Genomic DNA, 14091 nt, shown 5'->3' with positions numbered 1-14091 from the left:
TATCATTGAAGCGATATCTGATGCATTGTCTGTTTTTCCCATGCTGCAGGGAAAACGCTTGAGGAAATGTATTTAATCAGTGATTGTTGCTGAAACAGTAGTATATATTCCGAATTTTCTTCCCTGAAACCTGAAGAGGAAGATACTTCGGTAGTATATAAGGGGGGAATCTCAGACTATGTGTAATTCCTTTATTTAATACTGAAGTTGATTATTTCAGTTTAAGCTTAAACACCTCCATTTGCTACTTAAGGAGGTTTGTGCTACCCTGGAAGACTCCGACATCACCTGCGTAGTCAATCCTAATAAGTCCAGTAAACTATACAAAGATTTTGACGTGCTCTTCATGATAGAAGTTTTTTCTGTACCAGATAGGGCTACAAAGATTGGATAGGGAGAAACTGGGTATCCCCTTTTCTCCAAATGGAGCAGACTCTATCAAGGAGTCTTGACAATAGTACCCAGGGAATGTGTGTCCGTCAGAATTTACAACTACCTGCGTTTTGTATTGCTCTGTCACCAGTGCGGCGGCGTACTGGTTGATGCGTTGTCTGACTCTATTAGGACAGACACTCCTCTCGAAGAAATCCAGGATAGGATAAAGGCAATTAAGTTAGCCAACTTTTTTTTATTTTAGATGCTTTCCTTCAGGGAAAAACATAAGGGACAGAAATTTGGGGCGATTCCTTACAAGGAGACCTTGTTTGGACCTCCCTGATATTACAGGAGGTAAGGGACATTCCTTCCCTCAGGATAAGCAAAAAAGTTGTCAGTGTATTTTCGTTCCTTTCAAACTTTCAAAAGAAGCCTTTCCACTCCTTCCAAGCAGGAGTGGTCTAATCTTTCCTGGTGACCCAGTCAGTCTTGGCATAAGGGTAAGCAATCCAGGAATCATGCTGGTGTATCAAAGACAGCATGATAGGCCTGCTCCTGATCCGGGAGGACAGTGTATCCCAGGGATACTAACAAGAGTTCAGAACCTTTTCGCCCAGGGGCAGGTCTTGGCTTTCAAGATTATCTGCAGAAGAAGAGAGGCATTCTTACTCTGTGTAGGAGACCTCTCCGACCTGGGATTGATGGTTCCTGTTCCGATTCTGGAACAGGTTCTGGGGTTTTATTCCAATTTGTTCCTGGTTCCCAAAAGAGAGGGAACCTTCAGACCTATTTTAGATCTCAAGAGTCTAAATTCCATCAGAGTACCATCCTTCATGATGGAAGCTATTCGTTACATTCTCCCCCTGATCCAAGAGGGTCAATTTATGACAACTGTGGATTAAAGGACGTCTATTGGCACGTTCCCATTCACAGGGGTTATCACAAGTTTCTAAGGTTTGCGTTCTAAACAAACACTTCCAATCGTGGCTCTTCCCTTTGGTCTTGCCACAGCTCCCAGAATTTTCTCAAAGGTTCTGGGATCGTTATTGGCAGTGCTTTGTTTACGGGGCATTGCAGTGGCACCCTATCTGGACGTCATCCTGGTCCAGGCGACATCCTTAAAACAAGCAAGCTCCCACACGGAAATGTTGTTATCCTTCCTGTGATCTCACGAATGGAAGGTAAAATTGGAAGTGTTTATTTGTCCAAAATACAAGGGTAATTTTCTTGGGAACCATAATAGATTTCCTATCAACGAAGGCTTTTCTGACAGGAGCCAGGAAGTCAAGGATTTTCGATACTTGTCTAGCTCTTCATTCCACTCCTCGGCCATCAGTGGCTCAGGGCATGGAGGTAATCGGGCTGATGGTAGTGGCAATGTACATCATCCCGTTTGCTCGGTTCCATCTCAGACGTCTGCAGCTAAAAATACTCAGGACATAGAGTGGAGATCATGCAGATTTGTCTCTTTGAATACTTATGGAGCAGGAGACAAGGGATTCTCTTCAATGTTGGTTGTCTCTGGATCATCTCTCCCAGGGTACCTGCTTTTGCAGACCATCTTGGGTGATTGTGACAACAGATGCCAGCCTTCTAGGATGGAGAGCAGTTTGGGGTTACCTAAGGGCTCAGGGAGTTTGGACTCTGTCAGAGTCTTTTCTATCTATAAACATAGACTGAGAGTGATCTTTAATGCTCTTTGGTCCTGGCCCCAGTTAGCCTCAGTGCAGTTTATCAGGTTCCAGTCGGACAACATAATTTCAGTGGCTTACCTCAATCATCAGGGAGAAACGAGGAGTTCCTTAGCGATGACAGAGGTAACTAAAATAATTCAGTGGGCGGAAACCCACTCTTGCTGTCTGTCCAGTGGACAACTGGGAGACGGGTTTCCTGAGCAAGCAGACTTTTTTCATCCGGGGGAGTGAGAACTTCGTCCGGAAGTGTCTTCCAGCCTGATTCTCAAATGGGGTCAGTTGGAATTGAATATCACTGCATCTCCACAGAATGCCAAGTTTCTGAGGTACGGGTTTAGGTCCAGGGACCCTCAGGCGGTACCTTGGACCTTCAGTCTAGCATACCTATTTCCTCCGTTTGCTCTTCTTCCTGGGGTTATTGCTCGATTCAAGCAGGTGAGGGCCTCGATAATCCTCATTGCACCAGCTTGGCCTAGCAGGATTTGGTATGCAGTTCTGGTGGACATGTCATCTCTGCCTCCTTAGGAGACTTCTGTTGAGGAAGGATTCTCTAATCAAGAGCCCTTCCATCACCCAAATCTAGTTTCTCTGAAGCTGACTACTTGGAGATTGAACGCTTAATTTTATGCAAGCGGGGCTTTCAGACTCGGGTCATAGAGACCATGATTCAGGCTCGTAAGCCTGTAACTAGAAAGATTTACCATAAGATATAGCGTTAATATCTCTATTGGTGTGAATCCAAGGGCTACTTATGGAGTAAAGTTAGGATTCCTAGAATTTTGTCCTTTCTCCAAGATTGGAGAAAGGATTATCGTCAAGTTCCCTAAAGGGTCAAATCTCTGCCTTATCTATTTTGTTACACAAACGTCTGGCAGATGTTCCAGATGTACAATAATTTTGTCAGGGCTTGGTTCAGGATCTGGCCTGTGTTCAAACCAGTTACTCCTCCATGGAGTCTGAATTTAGTTCTTAAAGTTCTTCAAGGGGCTCTGTTTGAGCCTATGCATTCCTTAGATATTAAATTGTTATCTTGGAAAGTTTTATTTCTTGTTGCTATTTCTTCTGCTCGCAGAGTGTCAGCGCTCTCGGCATTGCAGTATGAGTCACCTTATCTTATTTTTCATTCAGATAAGGTAGTTTTACGTACTAAATTAGGATTTTTTTCCTAAAGTAGTTTCTGATAGGAACATTAATCAGGAGATTGTTGTTCCTTCCTTGTGTCCTAATCCTACTTCTCAGTAGGAATGGCTTCTGCACAATTTGGACGAGGTTCGTGCTTTAAAGTTTTTCTGGCAGGCGACTAAGGATTTTCGTCAGTCTTCTGCTTTGTTTCTGGTTTTCTCAGGAAAACGTAAGGGACAGAAAGCTACGGCTACTTCTCTTTCTTTTTGGCTGAAGAGTATCATACGTTTTGCATATGAAACTACTGGACAGCAGCCTCCAGAGAGAGTTAAGGCTCATTCCACGAGGGCTGTTGCTTCCTCATGGGCATTCAAGAATGAAGCTTCTGTGGATCAGATTTGCAAGGCTGCGTCTTGGTCCTCTCTTCACACTTTTTCAAAATTCTTTAAATTTAACATTTTTGCCTCGGCTGAGGCTGCTTTTGGGAGAAAGGTTCTTCAAGCAGTGGTGCCTTCTGTTTAGGTTCCCTGTCTTGTCCCTCCCATATCATCTGTGTACTCTAGCCTGGGTATTGATTCCCAATAGTATTTAAAATGATCCGTGGACTCATTGTGACATTAAAAAGAAATTAAAATTTATGCTTACCTGATAAATGTATTTCTTTTTTAACACGATGAGTCCATGGCCCGCCCTGTTTTTGTGAGACAGGTTGTTGGTTTTATAAACTTCAGACACCTCTGCACCTTGTTTCTTCATTTCTCTCTTTTACTTCGGTCAAATGACTGGGTTGGGAGGGAAGGGAGGAGCTATTTAACAGCTTTGATGTGGTGCTCTTTGCCGCCTCCTGCAGGGCAGGAGTGATATTCCCAATAGTAATTAAGATGATCCTTGGACTCATCATGTCAAAAAAGAAATACATTTATCAGGTAAGCATAAATTTTCTTTTTTCCACTCTAGTTCTACTTCCAAGATTTATTTCAAAGAACATAATGGAACAATCTTATGTGTTTCTGATAGCACCAGAGTGGCCTCAAAGGATTTGGTATGCGGACCTTGTCTGAATGTCCAGTTGCCAGCCTTGGCCTTTTCCTCTAAGACCAGAGCTCCTGTCTGAAGGCCCATTCTTCCATCCAGATCTCAAATCTCTAAATTTGATGGCATGGAAATTGAACGTTTAGTCCTAAGTCATAGAGGTTTCTCTGACTGGGATTAACACTATGATTCAGGCTCATAAGCCTGTTTCAAGGAAAATATACCCAAAGGTTTGGAAAACCTATATTTCATGGTATTCTTCACATGATTATTCCTGGCATTCCGTTCGGATTCTTAGGATTCTCCAGTTTCTTCATGATGGTTTGGCTAAAGGTTTGTCTTCCAATACCTTAAAGGGACACTGAACCCATATTTTTTCTTTTGTGATTAAGGTAAAGCATGACATTTTAAGCAACTTTCTAATTTACTCCTGTTATCAAATTCTCTTCATTCTCCTGGTATCTTTGCTTCAAATGCAAGAATGTAAGTTTAGATGCCGGCCCATTTTTGGTGAACAACCTGGGTTGTTCTTGCTGATTGGTGGATAAATTCATCCACCAATAAAAAAGTGCTCTCCGGAGTACTGAACCAAAAAAAGAAGCTTATTTTTCAAATAAAGATAGCAAGTGAACAAGAAAAAATGATAATAGAAGTAAATTAGAAAGTTGCTTAAAATTGCATGCTCTATCGGAATCACGAAATAATAAAAATGGGTTTAGTGTCCCTTTAAAAGGACAAATCTTATTAGAATACTGTGCACGATCACTAGAACAGCAATAGCATACCACTGGAAAACAGGGGTACCATCATGGATGGAAGTGAGAAACAAGATAAATAACACATTTAGAATGTACGAATCTGCCTCATGGATCATGAACACCAGAGAGTTATTTGAGAAGGTGTGGTTCCATTGGATCCTGAATAACACAAACACCACTTAAACAATATACAATGAAGATGCTAGACTTAGATGTTGGGAATGTGGGAAAACATGTACAATACCAGCAGTGTGAAGGCTCGAGAAGGGCCAGGTAGCTTATTTAAATCATTTCTTAAGACTTTTTGTAAAGTTAGATATATGAAATTGATATATATAACATAGGTGTGGGTATAAAGTTTGCTTTTCCTCCCTTTTTTTAATATATATATATATATATATATATATATATATATATATATATATATAATCTTATCTTGCCCGTGTGTTTTTCAGTTTGCTTTTTGATACTTTAGGGCAATACTCTTCCCCCTTTTTTTTTTCCTTGTCTCTTTTGTCATGTCAAGAGATACTAATGAGCTTATAATACCAACTATCTGGAGGGGCTTTGACTCATTTACTCTCTGTAACAGTTTATTTTTTGCTGTATTCATATTGTAAAAAACTTAATAAAAAATATTTAAACATAAAAGGACAAATCTTTGCTCTTTCTATTTTATTTTACAGAAATATTGCTTATCTTCCTGATATTCACAGTTTTTTCCAGTCTTTCATTCAAAATAAACCTGTTATTAAATCTATTTCTCTGTCTTAATTTGGTATTAAAGATTTTACAGGCTCCTACTTTTGAGCTTATGCATTCTTTAGACATTAAACTACTTTCTTGGACTAAATACAATCCTAATTGGTCTTTGGGGATTTTAGATAATGCCATTAAATTATACAAAAATGGCAAGACATCAATTTCAATAGTTTATAACATGATCAATTCCTTCAAAAATTTGACGGTGATAAAAGACAAGTGTCAAAAAGAGTTTCCTAGTCTAACGAAAGAAGAAATAAAACAATCCTTTAAAATAAGCAACAAATTTTGGGTGCCCACTAATTGGAGAGAATCACATCGGAAATTGATTAGGAAAATCTATATAACTAATGCCAGCTTAACTAGATGGCATGGATCTAAGCTAGTATGTCCCAAGTGTAATGCAGAGAAGGCAGATACTATACATTATTTCTGGCTCTGCCCAAAGATTTTTCAGCTATGGAGGCAAATTAATTTTTGGCTAAAGAGGAAGCTACTTATAGAGTGTGATATTCAAATGTTTCATGTCTTTTTCCTAGTAAAATAATCAGAAGAACATAAAGAAAATGATTTAAGTAATACAATAATTTTCTTAACTAGGAATTTAATTCTCAAGGAATGGAAAGGAGCGAAAGCTCCCAAAATGGTGGCCTGCAAAAATGCATTAATTAAACAATGTATGTTGGAACAGTATTCCTTACGAGATCTATCTAATTTCCAACTAGCCAAATTTTTTAATAAATGGAAAAACTTAATTTTCTCATTACCTGTGAATGTGCAAATACAATTGATAGCTCCTTTTAGGAATACAGAATATGTTATGATTAATATTATTGCACGGCTATTTCCTCAAAACTGGGGTAGAACTTATTCCATATCGGGCTCTGTGATGTTGTTTTCTTTTTGTTTTTTTTTCTCTCCCCCGACCCCTACCACCGGGAATGCATCTAGGTGATTCTTTGTTGTTATTTTGATTAATTAGATAATACATTCAACAACCCAATCTCTGTATACATATTATTGTGTCATAACTCTTTTTACATTTTTCTTCATTGGAATGTATTAAAAGGATGAGCTTTAGTAAGGAAGAGACAATTATGAAAAATCAAAGATATTGGAAAACTGACTTGGATAACTGAGCATTTTTGATCCTACGTTATAATGATTAATTGTATGTTTTAATTATGTTATAATTTTGTGTATGACAGTGTAATGTAGGAGTGTTATTTTCAAAATACGAGTATTGAAAAATGTATTCTATATATTCGAGAGATATGAACAATAAAGCTTGTTTGAAAAAAATAAATAAAAAAAATAACATTACATTGAATTATGTATCCAAAAAACAAAAAAAAACAAAAAAACTACTTTCTTGGAAAGTATTGTTTCTATTGGCTATCTCTTCTGCTTGAACAGTTTCTGAATTGTATGCCATCTCTTGTGAGTCTCCTTATCTGATTTTCCATCAAGATAAAGCTGTTTTGTGGACTTCTTTGAAATTATTGCCTAAAGTTGTGAATTCTAACAACATTAATAGGGAAATTATTGTTTCTTCCTCAAGTCCTAATCCTATGAATTCTATTGAATAATCTTTACACTCTTTGGATGTCGTTAGAGCTTTGAAATACTATTTAGATGCTACTAAGGATTTCAGACAGACTTCTAGTCTATTTGTTATTTTTTCCGGTTCCAGAAAAGATCAGAAAGCTTCTGCCGTTTCCTTGACATCTTGGTTGAAACTTTTGATTCGCAAAGCTTATTTGGAGGTGGGTCAGACTCTGACTCAGAGAATTACAGCTTATTCTACAAGATCTGTTGCCACATCTTGGGGTTTCAAAAATGAAGCTTCAGTTGATCAAATCTGCAAAGTGGCCACTTGGTCTTCTTTGCATACCTTTACAAAATTTTCAGTTTTTATGTTTTTGCTTCTTTGGAAGCAGCTTTTGGTAGACAGGTCCTGCAGGCAGCTGTCTGTTTGATTATAGTGCATATGATTTAAGTTTTTTGAATTTTAAAGAAACTTAATTATTTTTTGGATTTAATTTCTCAGCGGAAATGGCTGTTTTTATTGTATCCCTCCCTTTATTGTTACTCGTGGACTTACATATCTTGGGTATTATATCCCATCAGTAACAATCTTGTGGACTCTCGCCACCTATATGAAAGAAAACCTATTTTATGTAAGAACTTACCTGAGAAATTAATTTCTTTCATGGTGGCGAGAGACCACAAAGCTCACCCATTTTTTGTGTGGTTTTGATTTTTTTATCTTACTCCCCTTTTTATGCTTTTACTCCTTATTCACCTCACCTACTTCGCTATACGTTAAACTGAGTTATATGTGAGGTGGGAGGTGTATTTATAGGCGTTTGAGGTTTGGGAAACTTTGCCTCCTCCTGGTAGGAATGTGTATCCCATCAGTAACAAGCTTGTGGACTCTCGCCACCATGAAATAAATTAATTTATCATGTAAGTTCTTACATAAATTATGTTTTTAAGTTTTGAATAGATAAAATAAATCCGGTCTTTTGTAATTTTAAGATAATTCTATGTTGCTAGATAGTTAGACATGAAGTGATAAATTATAGTTTAAATAGACTTGAAAACATTTTTGATGCTATTTAAAGGTTTTAAGTAAACAAAAATGATTATATTTTCAGCACATTTAGTAAAACAAGAAAACACCTTTTGTAAATATGCTAATAACTTAATTGCTATATAACCGTTTGTTGCTAATAAATAGGATATTGTCTGTTAGATATTTTGTAAGTGATTCTAATGTGTTTTGTTATATCTGTACAATATTTTTATGAGATCTTCCGAAAATGTTTTGCTATATATTTTTTTTTACTTTTTTTTGTATGTTTGCTATAAAATATTCCTTTATGTCTAGTTAACCGCAATTAAGCCTTAGCATGAAGCTTGTAACAGGTGTAGAGATCATAGCCTGTCCCTTAGTCTTGTGGTAGAGACTCATTTAGAACAGTTAAAATGTTCTCAAAATAGTTATTTAATTAATAAATAACATTACTCCTATTGTATTTTTTCTACCTACAGATGAATTTATCTGCAATAATCCTAGTGATTGTGAAAGTACAGATACGTGTTTCAATCTTCTTCCTAACCAAAGAAGCCACATGGAAAATGAATCTGAATATAAGAAATGTTTTACCAGGAAATCAAATCTTTTAAAATGTAAAATATTTTATACAGGAGAAAAAATATTTTCATGTTCTGAATGTGTGGAATGTTTTGATCGGAAATCAAGTCTTATTAGACATCAGACAATTCATACAGGAGAGAAAGCATTTTCATGTTCTGAATGTGGGAAATGTTTTGCTCAGAAATCAATTCTTATTAGGCATCAGAAAATTCATACAGGAGAGAAAGCATTTTCATGTTCTCAATGTGGGAAATGTTTTGCTCAGAAATCGCATCTTCTTTCGCATCAGAAACTTCATACAGGAGAGAAAGCATTTTCATGTTCTAAATGTTGGAAATGGTTTGCTCAGAAATCACATCTTCTTTCACATCAGAAAATTCATACAGGAGAGAAAGCATGTTTATGTTCTGAATGTGGGAAAAGTTTTGCTCACAAATCAAATCTTATTATGCATCAGAAAAGTCATACAGGAGAGAAGGCATTTTTATGTTCTGAATGTGGGAAATGTTTTGCTCACAAATCAAATCTTATTACGCATCAGAAAATTCATACAGGAGAGAAAGAATTTTCATGTTCTGAATGTGGGAAAGGTTTTGCTCAGAAATCAAATCTTATTAGGCATCAGAAAATTCATACAGGAGAGAAAGCATTTTCATGATCTGAATGTGGGAAATCTTTTGCTCAGAAATCAATTCTTATTACACATCGGCTCACACACTTACAGCAATATCCCTGAAAATCTGCACGCACTAGTCCTCCAAGCCCCCCTCCACCACCCAACAAAGTGTTTACCTTAATATATAAACACCTCCTAACAGCAATTAGGTGCAGCTGTCACTAATGAACCAGTGGTGATCACCTCTAGCGAGACAATATTAGAGACACATGTTACCAGTATAAGTCTTATACAGAAAATAATGCAAATTATTTTTATTTGAGACGAACCTGATATGGAGGTTCACCACTTGAACTAGATATTTAGAACCCCCAATTCAGGTATGCATGTACCAAGTTATAAGCATACCCATGTTTTAGCACTCCCCATTTTTTAAATACCAACCTTGTTAACTAAAACGCAGGAAGTGTTGCTTTTACATTGCTCTTGCCTTAGCTTAATATATGAGGTCCCGTGGGCGGGAAAGTGTGATCATGCCACCATTACAATAATAGCCTATGCAGAGATCCCACATCCTTTGACCCCTGTTTAGCAGTTAGTTGTCGTGTTTGAGGGAGGTTCATAATAATGTATGTTATGCATGCAAATCGTGTTGTCTTTAGCTATGTCAGATGTGAATGTCTCTTGCCGACCACTAGAGGACAACAAGATACTGAGATATTACCGCAGCAAATGTAGAGAAAACCAATTCCTATATCTCTAGTTATATAGCTACAACAATTTATCCTTGTATGGGCCATTTTGTTTCTGTCACAGAAGTTGCTGGTTCATGTTTTTTTTAAAAAAGGCTACACTTACAAGGTGTTCTTCAATGCCCAATGGCCGCAGTTTGGCCTTAACTTCTATTTACTATTTCTTAAATAGCGGTGCTTAATACTTTCGGTATAGTTATAACCTACATTGTACTTAATTGACCTTAACTCTGTATTATCCCTATTCTTCTTTGCATAAATCTGCATAATCTGAGACCCAAGAGTGGTCGTGTTTGATCTGGATAGGGACAAAAGTGAGGACAACTTAATGTTTTTTAGACCATGTATAAGATACTGATATAGGTATATATTTATGAAGTTTGTACACCTTTATATCTCTGTATGTCCTTAAAAAACATAAATAAAAAAAAAATGTATGAGATTTGCTTTTTAAGGCTTATTTGTGTATATGAATGAGCTGATTTTGTGTTTTTAAAGCCACAACCTAATAAAATTTGTAGGTATAATCAGATCTCCTTACTTTATAACATTGGGTACATATACCTGTTTCTTTAGCTTATATCTGTCCATAAACCAATCACCAATACTTAGAGAGAACAATTTATTACCTTTATCTCTTCTATAACCCACTGGGAGTGTAATTTCTTCTGCTGGCTGTGTTTAAACAGCTTGGCCTCAATGCCAAAAACTTTCAGGATGGGTGGGGATACCACTGGCTAAATAAACTATTTTAAATGCTAATATTAGGGTATTGGAAATATTTATAAACTATTTAATACATTCCAGCAGGTAAAGTGGATCATTGGGAACAAATTAAAGGGGAGAACATTTTTGAGTAAACTGTCCCTTTAAGTGCATAAGTTAACATCTAGGGGTATATTTATTATATGCTGGGCAGACATGATTCACTGTAGCGAATCATATCTGCCTGACATCACTAAATGCCGTCTGCATTTAACTTTGCACGAGCATTTCTGGTGAAATGCCGCCACTTGCACATTCGTGGCCTATCGTCCGCTAGCAGGGATGTCAATCATCCTGATCTTACGACCACTGCTCCTTAACTTAAGTTTTGGGTGGATACAGCAGCATCAGCTGCCTGTTAAATCTGGCCCCTAGTCATTATTTACACAACGTCTAGAGTTCTAATGTTGGCTATATGTAGTCCTGTAAAGGGTGCATTTTTAAACCTTTTTCTCTGATATGATCAGGTTGATTGACACCCCCTGCTAGTGGCCAATTGCCCGCGAATGTGCAGGGGGCGGTATTGCACAAGCATTTCACTAGAAATGCTTGTGCAATGATAAATGCAGACAGCATATGCTGTCAGCATTTATCAATGTCCGTCTGCATTATGATAATTCGGCCCCTATGTGCGGATATATAAATATACACAAGGCCCTTTTTATATGATTAGAAACCCTTGTTTGAATTTTAGGTGCTGTTGGGTGTATTATAGTCACCTGATCACTGAGTTGTCTGAGCTGGAATTTAAATTGACTAGGAGTATAGGTGTACATGGGAGCCCCTACATTTACATCAAAAGTGCAAGAGGTTTCCAAGAGCCCTTGTATGGTTTAAGGTATCCCCCATGGCTGCATAAAATGCATTGTAGTGAAATAAAACAAATTATGTATTTAATTTTGTTTTCCATTTGCTAATTTCTATAGAAAAGCACTGAATTATTCTCAATTTCTGCTTATTTTAGAAAAGTTACATAATATAGGTATAGATCCAAAAATGTTTTGACTATATAGTTGAGAAAAAACCCTCATACTGTATTGTTTATAATCTTTATTGAAATTGTGACGACCAGGGTTAACCAACCCTGCACCAGTCACTTGTTTGGCACAGAAAGGGTTAACAGACCCTTTTCACTTTAACCAATCTGGCACAGTCTAGCCACTCCAGGCAAGCCTGTGACTTAGTTCAGTGGGTGCAAGGGTTTAAAGTAAAGGTAAACTTTGGTAAATGAAAGCCCGTTTTCTCCTGTTAAGTGTAGTCAGTCCACGGGTCATCATTACTTATGGGATATTAACTCCTCCCCAACAGGAAGTGCAAGAGGATCACCCAAGCAGAGCTGCTATATAGCTCCTCCCCTCTACGTCACACCCAGTCATTCTCTTGCACCCAACTAATAGATAGGATGTGTGAGAGGACTGTGGTGATTAAACTTAGTTTTTTATATCTTCAATCAAAAGTTTGTTATTTTAAACGACACCGGAGTGTGTTGTTTCCTTCTCAGGCAGAATTTGAAGAAGAATCTACCTGAGTTTTTTGTATATGATCTTAGCGGACGTAACTAAGATCCGTTTGCTGTTCTCGGCCATTCTGAGGAGTAAGGTAACTTCAGATCAGGGGACAGCGGGCAGGTTCACCTGCAAAGAGGTATGTTGCAGTATATTATTTTCTAAGGAATGGAATTGACTTTGAAAATACTGCTAATACCGATATAATGTAAGTACAGCCTTAAATGCAGTAGTAGCAACTGGTATCAGGCTGACATGTATATATGTTAACACTTAAGTATTTCTGGGGAATGGCACTTCACTGGGAAAATACTGTATGCATATAACTTTTAGCCTAACTTGCAGTGTGAGCGACTAGCAGCAGGCTTTTTAATGACATTCCATATATTAGATTTTAAACGTTTACTGGCATGTTAAATCGTTTAATTATCTGAGGTACTTGGTGAAAATTGTTTTGGGCTTTATTTTCCACATGGCTGTCGTTGTTTTAAATTAAAACAGTTTACTGAGCTTCCCTCACTGTTGTAGTGTGAGTGGGAGGGGCCTATTTTGGCGCTTTTACTACGCATCAGAAATTCAGTCACAGTCTGTCTTTTTCTCCCTGCATGATCCAGGACGTCTCCACAGAGCTCAGGGGTCTTCAAAACTAGTTTTGAGGGAGGTAATCACTCACAGCAGACCTGTGAGACTGTGCTTGACTGTGATAAAAACGCTTATATTGTCAATTGTTATACGTTTTTTTTTCTGATATTAAGGGTTAATCATCCATTGCTAATGTGTGCAATCCTTTGCTAAATTTGGTTTATATAACTAATCCGGTTCATTGTTATTCAACTGTGACAGTTTTTGTGTGGTTCTTAAAGGCACAGTAACGTTTTTACATATTGCTTGTAAATTTAGTTGAAAAGTATTTCCAAGCTTGCTAGTCTAATTGCTAGTTTGTTTAAACATGTCTGACACAGAGGAAACTCTTTGTGCAATATGTTCAAAAGCCAAGGTGGAGCCCAATAGAAATTTATGTACTAATTGCATTGATGCTACTTTAAATAAAAGTCAATCTGTACATGTTAAGCAACATTCACCAGACAACGAGGGGGAAGTTATGCCGACTAACTTGCCTCACGTGTCAGTACCTGCATCTCCCGCTCAGGAGGTGCGTGATATTATAACGCCAAGTACATCAGGGCGGCCATTACAAATCACTTTACAAGACATGGCTAATGTTATGGCTGAAGTTTTGTCTAAATTACCAGAACTTAGAGGTAAACGAGATCACTCTGGGATGAGAACAGAGTATACTGATAATGCTAGGGCCATGTCTGATACTGCGTCACAATATGCAGAGCATGAGGACGGAGAGCTTCATTCTGCGGGTGACGGATCTGATCCAAATAAATTGGATTCAGACATTTCAAATTTTAAGTTTAAGCTGGAAAACCTCCGTGTATTGCTAGGGGAGGTGTTAGCGGCTCTGAATGATTGTAACACAGTTGCAATCCCAGAGAAAATGTGTAGGTTGGATAAATATTTTGCGGTACCGACGAGTA

General features: G+C 37.5%; 1 protein-coding gene across 1 annotated transcript in view; it reads left to right on the top strand.

Moving 5' to 3' along the window:
* Positions 1 to 10716, top strand: part of LOC128658181 (gastrula zinc finger protein XlCGF8.2DB) — a 69229-nt gene extending 58513 nt beyond the window's left edge. The window contains exon 3 of the mRNA XM_053712696.1: positions 8801 to 10716. Coding sequence (XP_053568671.1) covers positions 8801 to 9564 — 764 coding nt within the window. The 3' untranslated portion in view covers positions 9565 to 10716. The remainder of the gene's footprint in view (positions 1 to 8800) is intronic.
* Positions 10717 to 14091: the final 3375 nt, after the last annotated feature.

Source organism: Bombina bombina, chromosome 4 (assembly GCF_027579735.1).
Source record: "Bombina bombina isolate aBomBom1 chromosome 4, aBomBom1.pri, whole genome shotgun sequence".
NCBI lineage: Eukaryota > Metazoa > Chordata > Amphibia > Anura > Bombinatoridae > Bombina > Bombina bombina.
This window is presented reverse-complemented; position numbering and strand designations above follow the sequence as displayed.